At 41.1% G+C, this 14,961-nt stretch overlaps 1 protein-coding gene across 1 annotated transcript in view; it reads left to right on the top strand.

The window, feature by feature from the left end:
- Positions 1-14,689, top strand: part of ppp1r37 (protein phosphatase 1, regulatory subunit 37) — a 32,441-nt gene extending 17,752 nt beyond the window's left edge. Inside the window, exons 4-14 of the mRNA XM_033993595.3 lie at positions 2,891-2,936; positions 3,831-3,931; positions 5,263-5,382; positions 6,849-6,999; positions 7,112-7,267; positions 7,700-7,812; positions 8,763-8,904; positions 9,708-9,874; positions 10,741-11,677; positions 12,471-12,563; positions 13,269-14,689. Coding sequence (XP_033849486.3) covers positions 2,891-2,936; positions 3,831-3,931; positions 5,263-5,382; positions 6,849-6,999; positions 7,112-7,267; positions 7,700-7,812; positions 8,763-8,904; positions 9,708-9,874; positions 10,741-11,677; positions 12,471-12,553 — 2,016 coding nt within the window. The 3' untranslated portion in view covers positions 12,554-12,563; positions 13,269-14,689. The remainder of the gene's footprint in view (positions 1-2,890; positions 2,937-3,830; positions 3,932-5,262; positions 5,383-6,848; positions 7,000-7,111; positions 7,268-7,699; positions 7,813-8,762; positions 8,905-9,707; positions 9,875-10,740; positions 11,678-12,470; positions 12,564-13,268) is intronic.
- Positions 14,690-14,961: the final 272 nt, after the last annotated feature.

Here is a 14,961-nt window from a genome sequence, read left to right as displayed (position 1 = left end):
TACTGACTGACAGGCTTTGCAGCCAGTAAGATGCTTGACCCCTAAGACTATGATGAGGTCAAAGAACCTAGGAAGTGCAAGTGTAATAGATTTCCTGGAAGACAAAGCAAGCAAACTGAGCGCCTCCTTTTACTTGGTGTAGTACCAGAGCTGTGTCAGAATGAAAATGTGTTTCATGTCTTGTTGCTTTAAATCCTTAACCCATTCTCTCTTCTCCTTCCACAATATATAAACACAGCACCAAAAACTCCCAATCCCACTTTTTATATTTATTTATTTGTTTCTTGTTACGGATGCTTGATCGACTGTTTGGAAACCCAGCCAGGGTTTGTTTTGTACACATACCCCACACGCAGGCTGCTACCAGGGTAGTAGTAGTTATTGTTTTTTGTTTATTTTTTGTTGTTGCTTATATAAACAAATCCAGAGACTTGGATTACGAGACAACAGAACACAACAAGGTGCCTGCTAGCGGATTAGTGTACTGCATTGTAAATAAATTGGCCTGTCATCATTTGATCTGAATTCTTGGATATCCGGGAGGGACTCTGCCTGCACGCGTCATCATGTTTACAGTACGGTTTGGCCGCTTGTCAACTATCCTTTTAAGAAATCTAGAATCGTTGTTGATCATTTCAAATACGAAGGGAATTACTAGAGATTACATGCTGGTTTATGTTATAATAAAGATTGCTTTTTAAATGATTTAAGCAGTTGAACCCTATTTTGAGGGTATTACAGTCTGATTGCTGACTGTGTTTGGAAGATCCAAGCTGCAGGGGAGGGCGCTACCATAAAGAACAGATACCAAAGCAATGCCGCCTCATCAGGGTTGTCTGTGATTAAAAACTGGCTTTTAAAAACATTTTACATCTTTACTTTTTCAGGTTTATTTACCTTTTCAATCTTTTGCTTTCTTTCTGCTTTTTTTTAATGCTATCTGAAATTTCTGCCATCCCCATATGGTCGTGCTCTGTGATAGAGCCTTCTGATTTTTAATGGGTGAAAGTTTAGAGGTTTCTCATTTAAATTCTACACATTTCGTGGGTACAAACACAAGATTCTCAATTTTCAGTGAGAGGCGATTGCAGTGGTACTTGAAATGTGTTTGACTTTAGTGCTATAGTTTGGAGGAAAATCGTTTGCAGTAATGGGTTAAGTGATGTGTGGATTAGTGATGAATCAGTCCTGCTGTTGATGCTGAATAGCTGGGATCCTTTAAGACATGACTTCATGTGGTTTTCAGATCAACCAGCTACCAGGAACTGAACGCACACTGAATGGCCTTCTCTCCTGAAACATGTTCTTGAGTTGAGGGAAGGAATAATGCAGTGATGGCGATTTGGGAATGCCCACTGATACAATTGGAAACTCCAGAGTTTTCATCTGGAAACGTTCTAACCAGGATTTCCGTGACACCAGTTGGTTTCTCCACTGGTAGCCGGCTCTGAATGAGGCTCCAGTGGTTTCTCGGTCATTAGAAGTTCAAATCTAACTGTACTGGCACATCTACTTTGACATAACGTATGTATTAACAGCAATGGGACACCTGTCTATTGATATATTATCACATGTTCGTTTCTGCATTTTTGCAAGTGGGGAGGGGGAGTAGTTCCCTTTTATTAATTTTATTATTTCCCTTTCTTAACGTAAAGTACTTCCCTGCCTTCAGTGAAATAACTTCCTTGTTTCAGTTTACTAAGGATGAGGTACAGTAACAGAAACCATGTGGTCTTTCTATGAAACACTTTGATTTGCATTCAAACAAAGTACAGCAATTCCATCTAAGGGTTAACTTGTTAGTTACTGTTTTCTGCCAAGCTTTGCTTTAAAAGGTCTTTTAATTTCCCTGCTCCACTGCTCATCCCTGAGTGCTTACCACTGTTTTGTATGAGATGGGCTTTCTGTCTCTCTCAATTACTGTGGAGCTGAGTTGATGCAGCCCTGTGTGTAAGTGTACCATCCAGTCTGCATCAGCTGCACTGTGACTCTCCTCCACTGCATGAATGAGCTGTCATACACACTCCTACTAGCCACTGGCATGTGATGGTGAGTGCACCGCAGAAGAGCTGTTGCTAACCAAGAAGGAACACACTTGCACACATACTTCATTACCGTATGTGATAAAGGCGCTCCGCGTTGAGTGCAGGATGCGCTCTATAGCCTGGAGGTCCCTGGTTTGAGTTCAGGCTATTCCACTGCCAACAGTAGACGGGAGTTCCCAGGGGGCGGTGCACAATTGGCCGTGCGCCGCCCGGGTGGAGAGGGCTTAGGACGGCAGGGTGTTCTCGGCTCACTGCGCTCCAGCGACGCCAGTAGACTGGCCGGGCGCCTGCGGACTTGCCTGTAAGTTGGCCGGAGCTGCGTGGCCCTCCGACGCTGTAGCTCTTAGGTGGCTACGTGGTGGGCCTGCAGAGTGCAAAGAAGCGGACAGCTAACGTATTTGTTTTAAAGTTGATTTTAAGAATGTACTTGTTTAAAACTGGAATGTTTGTAACCGATTTTAATAGTGGTAATTCGTGTTTTTTGACAAATCCAAATGTTTAATACTTGTCTAATGTTTTCCGGATGGGGGACATGTGTTACCTAAACGAGTTAATAAGTGTCAGTTTAATTTGATGGTAATAAAATAAAAGACCTGTCGAAACTATGAAATCCAAAACGTACAAGGCAATTCAAAATGAAAAAAAGTGTATGCTGTATTGGCATGCTGCAATTCAGGCCTGTGTATTGTTATGTTGTAACAATACACCCTCATTAAATTTATTAAAGTTTGTACTGCGCCCTTTCTCACTCCCTTAGAAAAACAATGATCCTGCCATGGCAGCCCTTCTTAGAGGATCACTATTTTGATTTTAAACTACATTTTTCGTTTTCCTTTTATATGCAGGAAATCAAAGACCTGACCCAGCGGACAGACTGCCTTGATCTGAAAGGTTTGTATTCATTTCCTCGTTCTTGTATACATATCTGGACCAGCGTGCATCTTCCTTTGCTAGTTACTGAGGAAAGCTGATAATATCTGGAATAGTTTACTGGCAAGAGAGGATAGAGATTTAGATTTAGATGGCTTTTGTTTTTGCAAAGCTGGTCTTGATTAAATATGTCTGTTACTTTGTGATCTACTGATATGTAAGATAAATATTCAAATGTGATGCAGCCATCTGGAATTTCTGATTAGAAATACTAAAAGAAACTTGAATTCAGTAACAAACATTTCAACTAGAAGTATTTCTACATTTAGCACAATTGAGTGTTTGTTCTAGATGAAGTTTCTTTGTATCCCGTTGTTTGTTATAGGTAACGTGATGCCATATTAAAATGACTTACTGTATGCTGTTTAATCATTGTTGTTGAACTATTCATTATGAAAAATATAGTATTTTGACATCTATCTTGTATTCATTCAAATCTAGCGACAGTATGACCGGGCAAATCACACTGTTTCAGATTCTCTGATACCAGCTGTTTAAACACACTTTCTATTCCAAATGTTGTACTTGTTATATAAAAATAATACTCCATGCAAGTGCATACATTTCTGTGGTTATTTCATTCCTGTGGATCGCCTTAAACATTGTCCGGTTCCGAGTAGCTGATTGATCTCAGAACTTTGTTAGATTGTAAGACATTATGACCTCTAGGATCTGATTTTAACTGAACCCTTTAACATAGCCAGTGTTGGCCCATGTTACTTTGGTATCCCTATGCCTAGAATATATAGTAATACTACAGGAAACTTTCTTCCTCAAGCGTTCCGACTCAACGCAATGACTAACTAACTTTCTTGCATTCAGTCTTTTTAAAATGTCTTTTGCTTCTTTCCTCAGGTGAAAAGCTAGACTACAAGGCATGTGATGCACTGGAAGAGGTCTTCAAGAGGGTTCAGTTTAAACTTGTTGATCTGGAGCAAACTAACTTGGACGAAGATGTGAGTTTTGCCATTTTGAATTCCACTCTGGAGCACTGAGGAGCTTTCTAGATAAACAAGAGAGTGCATGTATCAACGTCTCTGAATCCCTCACATCCAAACGGAGTTTAATTTGGCAACATTTCTCAAATGATAAAAAGTTATTCTGATAACAGAATTAATATGGAAATCAAAAAGAAAGCTCAGGGCCCAGAGTAATACCCAGGTTTTTCGCTCTAGTGGAAGTAAAATGGAATTGCCATCAACATTAATATTGATTTGGATTACATTTTGTTAAACCCATTGTAGAACCAATTAACAAAACCTCAGTTTTGTCTGGGTTTATTTTCAACCAGTTTCTAGCTGATAATAGGAAAAAGTGAAATAACTGGGATTCTACTGTACTATCACCCATTGTCTATCTGGTTTAAAAAAAAAATAAATAAATAAATACTTAGAACTATTGATCACCCTGGTAAAGGGATCATCTACATGTTCTTAATATTTTAATATACAGTACATTATGTTTTTATGATGTCTAGAATCATTCTTAGTAATTCTTATTGCAATCACTCAAATATTATGTTTTGGTTAAGTCTGTGTTCGAGTGCTTTGACTACAGGAGCTGCTCTAGTTGCCTGCTATAGATATTGAAGAACATTACAAATGGGAGGAGCCTGTTCGGCCCATCTAAGCTTGTCCAGTTCCTAGCTGATTGATCTCAGAACTTTGTTAAGTTGGGTCTTAAAGGATCCAAGTGATTCTGCATCAGCAACATGACTAGGTAGCTCATTCCATTCCCTCACCACTCTCTCTGTGTGAAGAAGTGTCTCCTTCCCTCTGTCCTAAGTCCATCTCTACTTAGTTTCCAGCTGTGTCCTCTGGTCTTGGTTTCTGTACTGTCCTTAATGTATTGGTTCACTATGTCAACTCCTTTTACTATTTTAAAGACTTTAATCATATAGGCTTGATCAGCCAAAGTGTCTTATTAAAAACACAAATGAAATTGTACCCAAAGTGGCAAATCGCTTGCATCTAGAAAGACACTTTGGCTTATATATGTCTATGGCAGGGAACTGGACCTGAAGAGCAGCTCCTGAACGTGGGTGAGAGAGCACCTGAACGCAGACCAGCACAGTAATTGCAATGAGAAACACTCAGAATAAATGCGAGCATCAAAGAGGTGATACAATGACGTTTTGAATTTGAATAACCTCTAGCTATCGCTCTCCCAGTTTCCAGTGTATTTTAATTTCCGTCTGAAGAATTCTGCCAGTAAATGAACAGAACCCTTTTTTTCTTGCCGCTCAACACGTTTCACAAAGGAAGCTCTTGTTGTTGTCCGCCCCCAGGGAGCCTCGGCCCTGTTTGATATGATTGAATACTACGAGTCGGCGACTCACCTGAACATCTCATTCAACAAACACATCGGCACACGGGGCTGGCAGGCTGCTGCACACATGATGAAGAAGGTGAGTAAGGAAATCGCTGAAATGGGAGAATGGATGGTCATCTTCAGTCAAATCTGATGATTGAACAAGGTAAATATACAGATAGAAATCAATACTGTACAAGACAGCCACCATTGGTCCCAAGAGGTCTTTTAAGATCTTCGTGCATTGACATTTCATTTGAAGTGTTCATTTAAAAATACAGGAATACAGCACTTTGGCTTGTCAAGCATGCTGCACTGTATTGCAACTCGTGTCAATTCAGCTTTTACAGGTCCATAAGTATTTAAACACCTCAGTCATTTTATTTATACCTTTTTGGCACAAGATTTGTATTTGTTGCTTCTGTGACCCACCCAGTAGGGCGCAAGGTAACCTTTAAAAAAAAAAAAAAAAAAAAAAAAACCTCGTTATTGAACCCTTACCTGCTGGGTCTGTGTTAAAATGACCCATGTTGTCACGCACTCTAGTATTTGAAAGTTAAGGGTAATGACAGATGGTTTTTTAACTTTTTTTTTTACCTACCACTGTCGTAGCAGCTATGGTTTCTGAGATCTGATTCCCCTTTGGGAGTTCCAGTCTAACAAAATAGTTATGTTGCATGTTGTGTGTTTGGCATGGAACAGAGCTGTATTGAAGAATCAAAACCAAATGTAAAGCCAGCTAGGTGTCCTGGATAAAGTCGGTTATTGCAGGATTTGTCGGGATTCAGCAGAGTGGTTGCTATAAACAGGTGGTCCGTTTATTTTAATAATATATTTAATTGAAGGTAGTTCTGGAACCCAGGACTGGGTGCAGGGCTAGTGAGAGTTTCAAGCCATGATTATGTTGATGTTCAAGCTGAACACTGGGCTTTTGTTCCCATCTGATCTAAAATGTAGGATTCAAATATCAAATGGGTGGCGTAGAACGAGAGCAGGTCCACACCAAGAAGGAGCTTGGTGCTGCAATAGACTGATCACGCTCAGCAACCAGACTGAGGGGAAGCAATCAAAAACCTTGGCTATATATTCAAAAGTGTAGAGTACAAAGGAGGTTATGGTGAGGTTGGATTTTGCGGTCTTCTGGAGAATTCAGCGAGGAGTAACTAATCCCAGGGTTTAAAGAGATTAGTTTTGAAGACAAGTTACATGAACTGGATCTATTTTAACCTAGAACAAAGAATGATTAGGGAGGGGGACTTCATTAAAGTCTTTAAAATCGTAAAAGGAGCTGACAAAGTTAACCCTAGCCAAAACCTGAAACAGAAACCGGGACCAGAGGACACCGTTTGAAGCTGACATTTAGGGCACAGGGTAAGAGAGACTTTTTTACACAGAGAGAGGCGAGTGTATGGAATGGGTTGCCTGGCCATGTTGTTGTTGCTGAATCATTGAGATAGGGAAAGCTTAGGAAAGATTTAAAATGATGAAATTAGAACACAACAGTGACTTGATAATATGCAAGGATGGCTGACTTGTTTAGTTTTCTTATTTTTTCCCCCTCAGACAAACTGTCTTCAGTATCTAGATGCGAGGAACACTCCGCTGTTGGACCACTCTGCCCCCTTTGTGGCACGAGCGCTGCGCATCAGCAGCAGTCTGGGGGTGCTGCATCTCGAGAACGCCGGCCTGTCGGGGCGCCCCCTCATGTTACTGGGTGAGTGTCACCTACCAGCTAGAAAAGTCACGGGACTGCAAGTATATGTCCATGCACCATGCATACATTGTATGTACTTTAAAATATAACCCCAGTGCTGTCTGCTCCCCAGCCACAGCTCTGAAGATGAACATGAACCTGAGAGAGCTGTACCTGGCAGATAACAAGCTCAACGGACTGCAGGACTCTGCCCAGCTGGGGAACCTGCTGAAATTCAACTGCTATATCCAGATCCTGGACCTGCGGAACAACCACGTGCTGGACTCGGGTGAGACAATGCAGGGCTCATCTGAACAGCAGCTGCAGGTTTATGAAATATGCATAAATAAATACATTTGAAAAATAATAGAGATTTTCAACGCTTAGTCGCAGAGGAGCAGAAATTACAGTTGCACACCCCTAGTGGTCATTTAAAAAAAAAAAAAAAACAACCCCACTTCAGGGCTTAAGAAGATCAGCAGCCCCCTTGATGTTGTGAAAAACATAATAATTAAATAAATAAATATTTAGATGAAATTTCATTTATACTCTAGACAGACTAATATTATTTTTATGTAGGTATAATGTATTTAAGAAGACATTGAATTTTCATCCCTGTGACTTCACACACGATTTCCCCTCTTTCCTCCTGTGATTTTATTTAACACATTTACCCTAACTGCTCCGTGATCTTTAACACTGTTTGGCTTGTTGTCCTCAGGTCTGGCGTACCTCTGTGAGGGCCTGAAGGAGCAGAGGAAGGGCTTGGTGACTCTGGTCTTGTGGAACAACCAGCTGACTCACAACGGCATGGCGTACCTGGCAGCTGTGCTGGTGAGTCTGGAGTGTGCTGTCAGTGTTTACTCTGAGCAGGGCTCCGCTGTATCACTGCTGTGTGATCAATATCTACTGTTGGATTTACTGTATGGCAGCCTCCCACATACACTGTATCTCATGTCCCTGTTGGAAAACCCAGTAAAACCCAGCACAGTTTTTTATCCTTTTTCCAGTTTCTAGTTACTGGATCTCAGCTGATCAGGCTGGTTGAAGAGCTGGTTATGCTAGTTCAAGGGGGAGAAAAGGATAGGACGATCAGAAACAAAATATTTACTCAGGAAGTTGTTTACCAGAGGGGATATTTGCAGAAATGGACTTGTCTATTGTTCCATGTATATCAAACCCTCTCTGCGAACACTTGTGCAGTTTCGCTCCTTTTCAAGGTCATTTTTCCTGCTTTGCATCCATTTTGAATGTAGACATTTTCTTTTAATATTTAATGCATTTCATCATGCCAAACAATGTACCAAAGTTGTCCTTAAAATGAGTGCAGTTGCAGTTTACATATTTGGTACGTACAGTGTGGTAAAAATCGGAATGCAGCAGTAGACAAGTTTATTCTGAAAATATAACCTATAGCGGTTCCTTTAAGGTAAAACAACCCTTTGTCCTTAATCTAGGAAAACACTCTTCAAAATACAGTCCTTAAAGTTTTGTGAATAGGGCGCAGAATGTCTGTTCCGCTTCAGTGAATGGTTGGGATGTTTTGCACCGATTTGAAAGTTTGTGTATGCTTTCTTAATTGTTATCGAAGCATACTCCTATTTTTTTTTTGTTTTGCAAGAGAGAAAACAAACAGATGGCTACTAGCTATGTTCTCCAAGATAACCGAGATATTAATATTACTAAACGCCATAAAAATCACCAGAAAAAGCCCAGATGTAGAGCAGGGTTTTAGGCCTCTGTGTCTTTGATTGCATTTGAACCCCTGCTCCCTGTCGTCTCAGCCATGCACCCAGAGCCTGGAGACGGTGAATCTGGGACACAACAGCATTGGGAACGAGGGGGTCCACAAGCTGAAGGACGGGCTCATTGCAAACCGCTCTGTCCTGCGTCTGGGCCTTGCTTCCACGAAACTCTCCTGTGAAGGTAAGCTGGCAGTCCTCCCTTCCAGCCAACTGAAGAAGCTATTCTAGCATACTGCAGGTCTGCTCTTGAAATGCAATAGAATTCCCATTGCTGTTGCTACCGTTCTGTGTGTCCGTTTTACTCTGATAGTCTGTAAACAGACCATGTGACCTACGGCTCAGGAAGTGATCTTTTTTTTTATCAAAGCGTTGAAAAAAAAATATGTACCGGATATACCCTGGATTAAAGTTTTTAAAAAAAAAACAGATCTCGACATGGCAGATTTTTATCCCGGTGAAAAGAAGGAGTGATGATAAGAAGTAAGTTAGCACTCTATTAAGGTGGATGTATGAAATGTCTTAAGATGACTAGTAGACCACAGTTGTTTTTTCCCCTATTTGTCCAAGGATCTACAGTGAGTTGTCCATTTTGTACACTGAAGAAAGTACTAGCAGAAGAATTTGTCTACTTGAGTTATTGATGATTTCCTAAGGACATCGCTAGATCTGCTCATGACAAAAAGAAATCAATACGATATCTCTCACATAATGCATTCCTATCCATTAGCAAGGAACACGCACACTGAAGAAAGCACTAGCAGAAACGTTTGTCCATCAGACTTAGTTTCTTATCTAACAGTGTCCTCTGGCCCTTGTTTTTGTCCTGTGATTAAAGTATCGGTTACAGTTTGTCAACTCCTTTTTAAAGTTTTTCAATCAACTACCCCTAATTCTTCTTTGACCTTGGCTCAATCAACGAGACCCCTCACACCTGAGCTGCTGCAGTAGTGTTGTGAGCTGTGTGTGTGTGTTGCTCTCTTCCAGGGGCGGTAGCGGTGGCAGAGTTTATTGCTGAGAGCCCACGTCTGCTGCGGCTGGACCTCCGTGAGAATGAGATCAAGACCGGCGGCCTCATGGCTCTCTCCCTCGCCCTGAAGGTCAACACCTCCCTGCTGAGACTAGACCTGGACCGGGAGCCCAAGAGAGAGGCTGTGAGTCAGGGTAGCTAGCTGTAGTATACAGCCATGGCCAGAAGTTTCATGAAATCGAATGAAACCTGCTGAATAATGTTACGTTAACATATTGAATTACATACCGCTTTGCAGTTTTCCATTTAACAAATTGACATTTCAATATCTAACATGAAATACTGTACTACTATTATGGCTTCTGGTACACTTTTGTGATATCATTTTGTATTTTCTTTGATAACATGATGTTAAATAAAAGATCCATATTATTATTATTATTATTATTATTATTATTATTATTATTATTATTATGTCTCAATCCTAAAATTCTAGGTGATGCAACTTTTGGCCATAGCTGTACAGGTGGGGGTACAGTTTTGTGTTTATCTAAGTTTAATGTTCACACATTAATGTCTTAGCAACTTTAGGAGGAAAAGACAAACTGTTTTGAAATTGCAGTCAGCACTGCTTTATCGGGACGTCTTAGGAGAAGTAAAAATATCCTAAACAAGCAGCTGTCCCAATGTAGACTATAAGTCACCCTCCGCTTCGTATCACAACATTGAAATGTTCTGGCCAGAATGTATTCACTTTCGTTATTGCAAGCCCAAGAATTCTTGTTGAAGAATTTGTCTACGTTTCTTTAGCATTTCATTAGTTTTGTGATTTGAGAGTTTAGTTTTAAAAATGGTTAAACAACCTACTGCAGCATATGATCCTCTTAGTACAAGAAGGAACAGACGCTTGCACACATGAAGACATTGATAAAGACATGCTGAAACATTGTTACATTTATGCGATATTATATGATGCTATGATAATTTCATTGATATTAATTGCATGTCTGTTTCAATCAATTCTGTATTTTATCATGTTTTTTATTGCAGGTAAAAAGTTTCCTCGAGACCCAGCGAGCCCTGCTCTCAGAAATCCAAAACGGCTGCAAACGCAACTTCATCCTGGCAAAAGAGAAGGAGGAGACGGAGCAGAAGATGCACCAGTCTGCCTCCATGCCTGAGATCACCATGGCACTGCCACAGACTGAGGAAGGAGTGGCAGCAGAGGACAGCGGGCAGGGCGAGGGAGGGGACGAGCGAGGGGGGGCCGGTGAACCACCATCACACAAACAGGAGGAGGAGAATAAAGCAGGAGCAGCAACCTCCAACAACCTGGAGCAGGAATCCGATTCAGATACTGATGATGAGGTGGAGGGACCTGCACAGGCTCCTGTATCCGTGGAGAAGACGTCTTCTGCTCCTCCTCCACCCTGCCACCCTGTACCTATAGAGGCTGTGGTGGTGGAGCCCCCTAGTGGTTCAGGAGATGCTGCACCTCCCTCTCGGCTAGAAGATAAACCCAGGCCAGCGATTACCCTGTCTGACCCCGTGACCACCCTCGGCTCCCCCACACAAAGCAACGAGAAACGCATTTCTGTTACCAGCCCAGGCCGGGGCCATAAAATCTTCGTAGTGACCCGTGTGGAAAGCCCCCCAGAGCAGCCTCTGCAGGCGGTGGAGAATGCACAGACCACGCCTTTGCTAAGCCAGCCGGCGACTCCGATCCCAGTGAAAGAAGACGGGCAGGCCAGCCTGGCTGTGCTGGCAAGTCCACTAAAGTCCACCGTGTCGGATACGCCTGCCCCTGCTGTTACTGACAGCCCACTGCCACACCTCCCCTCCAAAGCAGAGGTCAGGGAGGGGGTGCTGTGTGCTGCGGCTGCAGGGAGCACCTTGCCCAACGGATTTAAAGCAGAGTTCATCCGAATCCTGCCCGAATCCTGCGAGACTCCTGAGCCCAAAGGGGTGAGCTGTCCTGCCGAGGATGGTATGTACAGTCACTGGATACCTCACAGAATGTGTCATGTAACACATTAAGCTATGTGCCATGACTAGTCAATAGTTATTAAAAATAAATCAGTCATGCACAGCAAAAGTTGAATATACGCCATTGAATTGTACAGCTCACTTTATACTACGTTGTGACAAGGCAGTAACCCTAGTTTGTAGCTGTCACAGTATTATAATATGTCAGTTTCACTTTGTCCCTTCCATCACTTGTCCCCCTCTCATATTTTCCCCACATTTTGTATATATGCAATATAATATAAACAGTAAATTCCATGTCTATTGTATAAGGCTTTCATTCCAATGTGATGTCATACTGATGAGAGAATACTGCATGACATCACGATCCAGTCTGGTGTTGGTCAAAACTGAACCTGAATACTGAGTGCTGGTGTTAACTAAATTGTGCAAATCATACCAAAAGCTTTTCTCAGGCATTTTCTAACAACGCTACAAAATATGATCCATCAAACCATTAAACTAATAAAAGTGGCCTGGTTTATAAATATATAGATATATATAGATAGATAGATAGATAGATATATAATTCCTAAAACTGATTATTTCTAATATCTGATTAAAATGCGTGACTCTGTTGTCTGTTTACTGGATAGCTATGAATGGCATCACATAAGTGCTGATGACATTACTACACAGTACATATTTCATTAAGTTTTCACCTGAGATGTGGCTTACGGACTGGTGTTTGATTGGGACGGGTCAGCCTAGCCTCCGCTAACACTGCATTTCCGTGTGCTTGCTGTTGGGTGCAGAGCTGTGCTGTTGGGAGGGCGAGAAGGAGCTGGAAGAGCTGCTGCTAGAAGCGAGTCTGGAGACCGGGAGAGAAGCACTGTGACACAGCCACGGTAAACACAGCCGTTAAACTGACTTTTCTCTTATGTATTCAGTCAAACACTTTCATCATCAGCATCAGTGGCAAAAGTAAGTTAAGCAGTAACCTCTATTAAAACACAGAAGTCTTGGTACAACAAAAATGCCTTTTTTGCTGATGATTGATACAATGTATTGTCTGTAACAAATCAATTACACTACATCTACAACACAGTGTAATAATTACATATAAGAAAGCTGTAAATATGTTCAGTTTACTATATTGTGCTTTTTATAGTCAGTACTTCATATTTCAGCACATTTGCGACGATACAATATTTACACATTATGGTTCTGATGGGCTTATTGTATGATGCGTAATAATATCAAATGATTGTTTAATGATGGACTGTTTTGTTAATAGACAAACATTAAATTAGATAGGGAGAGTATGTATTCATACCAACTACAAAACAAATGTATGCTTCATTCAGGAACCATTCGGTGGACTACAAGAGCTATATTGTGCTTTCCGTCTCGTGTCACAATACAGACAGTACACACCTCTGTTCCAATGATATACCATGGAAAGAAAGTATCACGATTCATCGGTGCACTGTTACAATCCTACAGCTGAGAATGACAGCATTGCACAGTAGAAACAGAGCTGTAGTGTTGATGAAAGGGGGTCACTCTGTTAACATGGGACTCTCCTATTGTTTTCTTTCTCCTTTTCACAGGGGTCCTTAACTCAGCAGATTGACAAACTGCAGGCCGTCCCCGGAACTCGCCTGCTTTGTTTTTTTTTTCATCCCCAAGAAAACTGAAGTGCAACAAAAAAGTCTCCCCATTCTACTTAAATGAAGAAATAAAATATAAAGAAATCCCTCCGGTATTTTCTATCACTGCATTCCATCTGCCGCAAGTCTAGAAGGAAGATGCGCCTGCTGTTATCCAGTGTAACAGTGTTCTTACAGAATGCAAACCAAAGAAACAGGATTCTGTGTGGACAGACTCGTAGGTTCCTGCTTAATGGACCAGAAAACTGCTCATGTGAAAAAAAACTTGCTTTCCCCCAGCAGAAGTGGGTTCTGCATTCACTAGAAATATCAGACGAGAAAGGAGAGGGTCTGCTCATGGCAACTGCATCAAAACCAGTGTATGGAATCTGCAGCACGTTTTCTTCTTTGGTTTTGAAAAATACTTTGCTAAGGAGTGATCAGGCCCATTGGATTTCTTCACTTTCTGAATCGGTATCATCAGTCACTACTTTTGGAAGCTTGGAATTGCTGCTTCATATATCCTAAAATCCATATATGCTATTTGTCCTAAAAAAACAAATAGCATGGTATTCTCTATTCTTGTAGCAGTCTTCCATTGTAAGCACACACACACACACACACACACACAGACACAGAGACACAGAGACAAGCGCTGCCTTCATCCAACAGACCCACTTTGCTGCTTCAGAGATGAAAGATATTTTCTTATTTATTTTATAGATTTCTCTCCGTTTAGTGTATATCTTGATTTCATTTAGAGAGTGTGTTAATAATAATATGTTTTTCAGGGGAAAAAGAGGTGGAGGGTTAACTCTTTCACTCTCCTTTTCTTGATTTTCTTAAGTTCCTCCAGCTAAAAGATGTGGTCCAAAGGCTAGCCATTCAATTTGTATTTTTGTCTTTTATAAGTTTCTTTTCAGAGGGATTGTACAGTATCGTGCTGGAACGACTGTTAGATTTAATGTAGGACACATGTATACACACACACAGTTCAATTACTTCAACTGGAACTCTTGGAAACAAGGGTCTGTAAGACGAGGTACAGCCAGAAACCAAACGTATACTATGGAAGTTTCATCTTCAATAGAACTACCATAACATATATATTTGCAGAAATGTGTCCATTGCCAAATTCTTGTTTTTTCAATGTGTAAGCTCATTGTAAAGTCCTGTTTCCTACTTTGCATCCATTTTGTAACGCGAGTTTATCTTTACACAGCATCATCTTTTAATAATGTTCTGTATTTCAGAATGCTAGAATGTCTCTATTTTTTTTTAAACAGCTTCATGTTTATCATTATGAAATACAGTACCTTAGAAAAGATGATATTGTTAAAGATGGAGTTCACATTGAGTCTACGCTGGGTTCGAGGGGGGGGGGGGGGGGGGGACAAGAATATGGCAACAGACGTCAAGTGCACCCTATGGTAGCTGCATTGTAGGCGAAACAACTTCCACAGTAGCTATTTCTTTTCTGTCCATCTTCTGACCCTTGTACCCTTTCCACACTACCCAAGTTATGCACAATCATCATGTGCTGAAATCGTGATTTTGAGTGTCATAGTCAGGTGGTTTCCATGTATATTCATTGTGCATTAAGCAGTGTAATGGCATTGCTTTGGCATGTTATGAGGTAGTAATGGGACTGTTA

Source organism: Acipenser ruthenus, chromosome 30 (assembly GCF_902713425.1).
Source record: "Acipenser ruthenus chromosome 30, fAciRut3.2 maternal haplotype, whole genome shotgun sequence".
Lineage (NCBI taxonomy): Eukaryota > Metazoa > Chordata > Actinopteri > Acipenseriformes > Acipenseridae > Acipenser > Acipenser ruthenus.
This window is presented reverse-complemented; position numbering and strand designations above follow the sequence as displayed.